The sequence below is a fragment of the Ranitomeya imitator genome, chromosome 8 (genome assembly GCF_032444005.1).
Source record: "Ranitomeya imitator isolate aRanImi1 chromosome 8, aRanImi1.pri, whole genome shotgun sequence".
NCBI classification, from domain to species: domain Eukaryota; kingdom Metazoa; phylum Chordata; class Amphibia; order Anura; family Dendrobatidae; genus Ranitomeya; species Ranitomeya imitator.
This window is the reverse complement of record NC_091289.1, coordinates 25,096,157-25,104,789: the sequence shown is the minus strand read 5'-3', so window position 1 is coordinate 25,104,789 and position 8,633 is coordinate 25,096,157. Positions and strand designations below refer to the sequence as shown.

At 39.9% G+C, this 8,633-nt stretch overlaps 1 protein-coding gene across 2 annotated transcripts in view; it reads left to right on the top strand.

Moving 5' to 3' along the window:
• The first annotated feature begins 295 nt into the window (after positions 1-295).
• Positions 296-8,633, top strand: part of SNTN (sentan, cilia apical structure protein) — a 43,690-nt gene continuing 35,352 nt past the window's right edge. The window contains exons 1-4 of one of the 2 annotated variants that reach the window (XM_069736587.1): positions 296-389; positions 3,316-3,356; positions 3,950-4,089; positions 5,891-7,863. In XM_069736587.1, the coding sequence (XP_069592688.1) occupies positions 379-389; positions 3,316-3,356; positions 3,950-4,089; positions 5,891-6,049 (351 nt within the window). In that variant the 5' untranslated portion in view covers positions 296-378 and the 3' untranslated portion in view covers positions 6,050-7,863. Of the gene's footprint in view, positions 390-3,315; positions 3,357-3,949; positions 4,090-5,890; positions 7,864-8,633 lie in introns of those variants that run through there. The other variant, XM_069736585.1, reaches the window with a different exon arrangement.

The following is an 8,633-nucleotide window of genomic DNA, read 5'->3' as shown; positions in this document are numbered from 1 at the left end:
TGAGAATCCAGTAATTACCGTCGGACAGCGCTGGGCTTCTGCTCTGGACACCTTTATTGATGAGCATTGTTCTGTACCATTCTGCGGCCGCACTGAGCACTAGGATTGTGTAACAACATTGTTAGCTTTCCTTTATAAATCCGGCTAAATAAACCCCGGTCGTGCCCTGTAAACAGAATTAATGCGCTGTGTGCACTCGCCTCATTCAGTAGTGTTTGATGCGGTCGTTGCTTAGCAAAGTTACCAAGTCAACAAAAATTGAATTAAAAAAAAAAAAAAAAAACCTCTGCGAGCCGGACGATCCCGTATGAATTATTCTTTTAGTGTTGGAGACAATTCGCTTCAGATCCCGGAGCAGAACTTCATCCTGTATTGAAAATGCCAAAGAGGTAATGAAGGGTTAATTCTGGTTGCGTCATTGTTTCCCTACTTCATGTATATATCACTTTAGACGATCTGTTCAGACCTTTTTTGATCTTTTATTTATTCGCCTAGTGAGACCAGAGGTGTCAGCCGAGGGTTCAAGGCTCGGGTCTAATCTGTTCCTGGCAGAGTCGGCTCCAGGTGTAGGTGGCTCCATGGGTGGCATTGTCCCAATGGTCCCCTCTTCGCTTTCAATTTTTTTCTCCTTACCTTCCATGAGTTATATCTTTTTATTTTCCATTGATAGGGATATATTGGGGCTTTTTTTTATGACACCGGTTGTAGTTTTGTTTTCTTCACTTCACTTCTTCACTTTTTCTTCAATTGTTGGAGGCAAAATGACCCACAAAAAAACTAAAATTCTGTCATTTTGAGGTTTCTAACTTTTATTGTTCACTGTGTGAGATTTTATTACTTTGAACACTCAAATGCCGCAGTACTTAATATATTTTGGGGCTTTTTTTTTTGTTTTATTTTGATCTACATTCACCACTAGTGATGAGCGAGAATGCTCGTTGCTTGGGTTTTCCAGAGCACGCTCGGATGGTCTCCGAGTATTTATGACTGCTCGGAGATTTAATTTTCATTGCCGCAGCTGAATGATTTACAGCTACTAGCCAGGCTGAGTACATGTGGGGATTCCCTAGCAACCAGGCAACCCCCACATGTACTCAGGCTGGCTAGCAGCTGTAAATCATTCAGCTGAGGCGATGAAAACTTAATCTCTGAACAGTCGTAAATATTCGGAGACCACCCGAGCGTGCTCAGGAAAACCCGAGCAACGAGTATACTCGCTCATCACTAATCACCATATAATGAGGGAGATTTGTCTCTTAAAAGTCTCATAACTCTAAATTACAACCCCAGTAGTCCATAAATAAAAGTCTATACAGTGTCCAAATAATAGTTTCCTAAAATCCATAAATAACAGAACTATACAGTGCCACAGAACCGTGCCACACAGCTTTTAAATATTAATACTATACGGTGTCAGAGTTTATAAACAATAGTACTATACAATGCCCAAATATCATGTCACACAGTCCATTCATAGAAAAATAGTCCTAGAAAGTGTCAAAATAGTAGTGCAATAGAGTCTATAAATAATAGTACTATTGAGTGCCCAATTATTAGTCCAAAAATAAAAGAACTACTTTGTGCCCAAATAGCAGTGACATACATTCCATAAATGATAGTACTATACAGTGCTCAAATAGCAGCGCTATATAGTCCATAAATAATTGTACCACACAATATCATATAGTCCATAAATAATAGCACTATGCAGTGCTCAAATATTGTCATTCAGTCCGTCCATAAATATTAGTATTATACTGCGCCCAAATAAAAGTGCCATAGAGTTCATAGATAATAATGCAGTATAGTACTCAAATAACAATGACATGGAGTCCATAAATAATTGTGCTATACACTTCTCAACTAACAGTGCCATGGAATGTATAAATAATAATACTCTACGGTGCCCAATTAACCATACTATACAGTTAATAAATAATCATCCCAGAAGGTGCTCAAATATCAGTGCCATATAGTACATAAATAATAGTAATAAATAGTGCAGAAACAACCTTACTGTAGAGTCTATAAATAATAGACACCCAAAAATAATTTATTGATAGAATGCTCAAAATATCAAGTTTTGTTGAGTTCAATAACAATACTGTACAGCATACTATAATAGCACCAGACATATCAGATTTCGTAATAGTGCTAAATATAAGTCACCTTTAGTGTAGTGGCATCAATGTTGTCCATACGCTATAACTTACTGTAGACATAGGAAAATAATACCAGGCATAGAGATTTTATAAAAGTGGCATTGTGCCATGCAATAGTGCCTATCACAGCATGCAGATGTTATGGTCACCCATACTACTCACGTAACACATTGCTCAAGCTCAGCAACAAGTCTCTGGTATGTATTCATTTTCCTCCAGTTCAGAGCTGGGGAATCTCTCTTCTGCCAATGGCCATTTGGATTTTTAAGCCATTCCTCGGGGGCTGGACAAATCGTGCTCTAACTCCGCCCACGAAGTACATCCTAACGCTGGCACCGGTGTCAGGACGTAACCTCATTCATTGCACGCTCCTCAGCGCTCAGTAGTGAACACTACATGCGCGTGCGCACAGAGCAGGAAGACATTAATGTTCCGGCGGCCAGCAAAATTCAGCTGTGGGCCGAAGCACTGCGGTTCCCAGGGATTGGTGTAAAAGCTCATTGAGGGTAAACGGCCCGGAGGCCTGAGGTTCACCACCACTGTTCTAGTTCGTTCTACAGTATGGGATATATATTAGTGATTTAGGATTAATGCTCATTATTTTCAGCATTATTTCTTTATTAGGACTCCCTTAAAGAGGACCTGTCGCCACATCAAAGTAGTCAGTTTTATCTTTTATCTTATTCCTGCTACGTCTCCGAGTATTGCAGGGTTTGTTTTTGCTATTTTAAATCCGTCATACCGTTCCAGAGATATGGGCCTTTATATTTAAAGATCATTTTTATGGTCTTCACTAAAGGCGTGCGGCTCATAGGATCCTCAGGGGCGTGTCTTTTGACTCTTCTGCATAATTACCCTGTGAGCCACGCCCCCTTTGTAAAGACCATGAAAATTAGCACGAAATAGAAAAGCCCATATCTCTTGAACCGTAAAGTGGATTTAAGAGGAAAAAAAAATGAATTACACAGGGAAGCGATAGGTATAGGATAAAAGCAAAAACTGACAACGATTGACCTGGTGACACAGCCCCTTTAATAAAATGAGCCCATATTAAGTCATGTGCTTTATGGTTCTTTCTGCTTTACATATAAATATTGTCCCAATTCATAGATGCTTATTCATTTTAGCAAATGTCTTCTATATTTTATCATAGCAATACGATTCCAATCTCCAAGCAACTAGCCTCTATTAAAGGTACAGCTACCTATTTTTTACATTATGTGTCTTAGCAGAACTATATGTCTCCATGGTAACAGACTACAAACAAACCCTGCGTGTAGTCTGATTCTGCAGTTATCTGTTACTCCTGTCAAATTTCTCTCTATGCTATAGGCTGTAGATCAGAAAACGAAGGTGGTAGAAGAAAGGGAGGACTAGACTATACAGAGAGTAACCATAGTTCGGTACTGGAGCTGTATACATAAAACGACATTTTAATCAAAACTATGTACAAAGTTGCTAAAAAAATTTTTACATATAAAACAAAGTTGATTGCAAAAAATATACATATAATTCAAGGTCATCTTGCGTTCCGGTGCATTAAATAAAAAGAAATGTAAGTTTTTTTTAAATAACTTTTCAACAAAAGAAATATTTTTCTTGCACAAGTCGTTATGATTTTCAGTGCACCGAGTTCCGCGACACGAGATATTCACACTGTAACTAACGCTGTACAATTAGCACATCTTGATTGACAGATTTGGGAAAATAATTATACATTATGTAACGATTCTGCAGCGAAAAGATTAAAAATAGTTTCTCATTGTCTCCTATTATCTTCTGTCTAGCACTGGGGAAAGGCTCTGAACTAGAAAAAGCCATCGCCACGGCTATTCTTGTGTATAATTCATGTGCAGACAATGATGGAAAAGTCAGCAAGGGAGAAGTCATGGACTTGATGCCTTCACAGTTCCAGAACTTTACACAGGTAATTAGAGAGAACCCATGGATGATCTGCACTAGAACTTCCACGTTCCACGTACCCGGGACAATATCAGGTAACTAGAGAGAACCCATGGATAATCTGCACTAGAACTTCCACGTTCCATGTACCCGGGCCAATATCAATACCAGGAGAATCCTAGGCAAGTCTCACTGAGCCCAGGTATTCATTGGCAACATCTGTCATTCATTAGTACGAGTGCTGAACCTAGAGTCACCAACTCATATACAATCAAATAAATAAGGCAGCACACTGCGGCGCTAAAACATGCAAACATGAAACATGAAAATTGAACTGCATTACTGCACTAGAAATATGAAAAAATGAGAGCGTTTAGCGCATAAATTGGCCAGTTCATGTGTACCTGGTAGACACATTAGGGCATCTCTCATATACCGGGTCCTACACTTTCCTTTCCTCGCTGAGAATAAATGCTTTCATCTGAATGGGTACTTGTTAAACCTCTTCTGAGACTAAATTTCTCTCTCTCTGTGGAGGGTAATGGACCTGCTGCGATTAAAACACCTGTGGCTAAGAGGCGGAGTGCTCAGTCAGAAGGCTAGTGAACACAAATTTTAAAAAACTGACTGTCACATCCAAATATAGACTAAGTGTGAACAGGTGCTGAACCTTCATTCAGATGAAGACATTTATTCTCAGCGAGGAAAGGAAAGTGTAGGACCTGGTATACGAGAGATGCCCTAATGTGGCTACCAGGTACACATGAATTGGCCAATTTATGCGCTAAACGCTCTCATTTTTTCATATTTCTAGTGCAGTAATGCAGTTGAATTTTCATGTATGCATGTTTTAGCTCCGCAGTCTGCTGCTTTATTTATTTGATTCATTAGTACGAGTCAGTTTTGCCCAGAACATTGCCTGATTACAAATGACAAAGATGGATAATTTTTAGACATTTTTTACGTTTTAAAAACATGAGAAGTCTGTCAGTGCACTGTCATATGTCAAAGGATTTTTCAGTTGCGCAAAAATTTGAGCAACATAAAAATCCCTGAGCTCCCCTGATTTTGCAGATCTGTTCCGTTTTACGCTGCATCGCTCCATATGTAAAATTCTCTGCTTGCTGTCCAACTATGCGTTAGTCCAGAGTCTTCTCTCAGGGCATAATGCTTCACCGAAAAGCAATAAAGGGAAAATAGTGAGGAAAAAGCGTCAGCTCACCATCTGATGCAGCACCTTGCCGGATGAAATAGCATCGCCCGGAGGGCGAAATAGAAAAAGATGGGGGAAGAAATCTCCAGCGATGAAATCAAGAAGTTATCTCTTTTGTAAAAAAAAAAATGAAAAAACTTTTATTCCGTTCAGTAGTACATTAAAAAGGACATGGATCCTGGTCACCACAACCTGGGATGAACAACCAACATGTTTCATCGAAGAGACTGCTCAGAACACCCCCAGAGAAGACTCTGAAGAAATGTTCAGTTGGTCTGCAAGCAGAGATTTCACATGCTGCATGCCAAAAGTAATTAATGTGAATATCTCTGTAATGGAGTGACAAAACGCAAAAAGGAAATGAGAATCAGGAGAGCTCATTGATGTTTATAAAGTATTTAACTACATTTTTCTGAGAAAGTGACAGATCCTCCAATTACTGTCCTTACTACAGTCATTTGACAAGCTGCAGGGTGTCTATCCCAACCCATTCTAAAATAAGTTTCGAGTAGACAGTAGATGCATCTCTTTATGTTACATTTATTGTTCTTCATCAAAACAACTTCAATCGGATGAAATGAAATCAATTATGGACATTTCTTTTTTATTAAAGGGTCAAGAAACAAAACCAAAATACAAAGAGCTTATAAAGGATTTGGAGGAAGACAGCAAAGGACAAATGGATTTTGAAGACTTCATGATTCTCCTGCTCAGTGTGACTCTTATGTCCGACCTGTTCACCGAAATCCGTCAAGCCAAAAATACCAAATAAACATGGGGACTTTTGGGCACCAAACCTATCATGGCGACATCACAGCAATCCAAACAGTCACAAATTGTTTTCCAGTCAAAAATACTGCAGTATTGTAAAAGTATCCAGGTCAACTATTCAATTATGGTTCTTAAATGTCAGCCATGACTCCCTAAATATGGATAAGTGCTTGTTTGCATATGTCGGGAGGTCAGATTCACTTGAGTTGGGCATTCTATAAAAGCTGGAAGGTCACTGATGGAATAAATTCCATTATAACCAAATTTTTTAAAAAAATGCACATTTTATCAGTTGTTCTCTAGGATTATGGCATTGATTACGTGTCTTTAGGATAGGTCATCAATGTGTGATGGTCCTGATTTTACTTCTTGGACCTCCAACATTAAAGACAACGACGAGGCAGTGGGTTTTCCGTGATTGGCATGGTGACTCATCACATTCTTCCTAAAGAAACAACCCGCAATACAAGGCACATTTGTTTCTACAAAGGTTGGACCTACACCATAATGTTTAATGTCTTATCCTAATGTCGTCAAGTCATGTCTTAGAGTAAAATGTCTATTCTTCATAAAGAAACTTGTCCTTCTAAGCAAAAATACTTGTTAGAATTGGGGCCACTTTATATTTCTGGAGAAAGTTCTGGCAGCCTAGAGCTATAGCTAGGTTTTGTTTCCCCTAGGGCAAATATCATGCTGTAATGATCTTATGTAAGGGAGGGGGGCATCAAACTGTCCCTGAAACTGGTACCCTAACTATACCTGTCCCATGGGTACTCTTGATGGTGGAGAGGCCCGAGTCTCCAACCTCACTATGCTCCTGGTTATCCCTGGTCACTCCGCTCTCCCACCCCATGGAGCCTGGAACAGAAATGTAATGCGAACAAGACACAAAAGACAAAACTGGGATAAAAAGCACCAACCAACAATAGGGGGGAGAATAGGGACAGAGAGGAATAAACTAAACACGAACAAGGTCAGGACATAAAAACACACGAACTACAGAACACCTTCACAACAACTTCTCTCCAAAACACTTAGCTTAAGCAAAAAAGAACTCCTATTCTGAACAGCTTCTCCAAGGAGCTAGGAAGCAGAGCTTTCACCGGCAAGCAGAGAGGGTCTGAGCAGGTTTTATAGGGAAAGGTAATGTCCACATCAGAAACAGCTGAAAATGGAGCTTCAAGTTTCTGACCAGCATTGAAAGAGTCGTAAAGCTCTTCAGCACCAAATGAATTAATTTAATATAGGACCCAAACACACAGGTTGAATGGAAGATCTTCTGTTCCCAGATTTCCCCTGTTGATGTGAAACATTTGTGATAGCAAAGGTTTAGTTTATTTGCTTCCCTCAAGCCCTGTATATAAAGACCCTTTGCCAAGGCCTTGATTGCACCAAACATCCATCACACAAGTCCCAGTTGCCTGCCCAAGATACGCCTCTATGGAAGCCAAGTGACTGAACCTAAACTGGATCTGCATCTCCTCCTTTATAAGACAACACATCAACGAATTTGGGGTAGATGAATCTGAATTTACTGAAATGATAATCATGAATATACATGCAATGTGTTTCAGTTCTCTGCTGGGATTGTCAACGTGGTGAGTTGTCTTCTCTAGGAGCAATGAAACTATGGAAGTCTCTGCCGGGGAAGTTGCCACGGTGAATTAATTAAAAGATTTTAAAAAAGGATCTGGTTTATTTTCTTGTGTATAATATTACAAATTATGGCTACTAGATTACCGTAGATGGCACAAAGATCTAAGGATATGTTAATACTTGTAGGCAAAAATAAATTATTCCCTTAAAAAAAGGAAATGTGGCTTCCATGGTGATTTTTTAAATCTTTTGATTTAACATTCCAAGATAACAAGCTGAATTGGAAGGACTCATGCATAATTTTCAGCCTTATAAACTGTCTTTTCAATGCTTAAAAAAATAACAAAAAAGCATAATTACCATCTGGCAGAAGTGTGAAGGCTGCAAAGCTCGTGTGCCCTAATGTCATGAGATTACTGGAAGACACAGCGCTCGGAGCAGAGGAGCACCGGCAGTCTAGGAGGTAAGTATGCTTTTTACTTATTGGTGTTATCCAGAGGTAGGTAACACCTTGAATATGAAGTTTGTTCCCCCGTTTTTCCACTCCTAGGGGAAACTATCTCCAAGATTTTGGAGGCGTCTGTTGGAATTTTTGCTCCTTCATCCAGAAGAGCATTTATGAGGTCAGACCCTGAGGTTGGGGAGAGGTCGGGCTCACAATCTCCATTCTTGGTCATCCCAAGTTGGATGGGGTTGAGCTCCGAGCACTGTGTGGTCAGACATGTTCTTCCACGCCAAACTCCTCTAAGCCTGTAACAATGGACCGTGTGCACTGGACAAAGTCAAGAGAAACAGAAAAGGGCCTTCCCCAAACTGTTCACACAATTGTCCACGGTGTCTTGTGGTGAAGCATAAAGACTACCCTTCACTGGAATAAGTGGCCAAGGGAGACCTCTGAGAAAAAACCCAGAGCATTATCCCACCTCCACCAAACGGTACAGGTGGCACAATACAGAGTGTAGGGTGCCAAAGTGAGCAGAAGTAGCAGA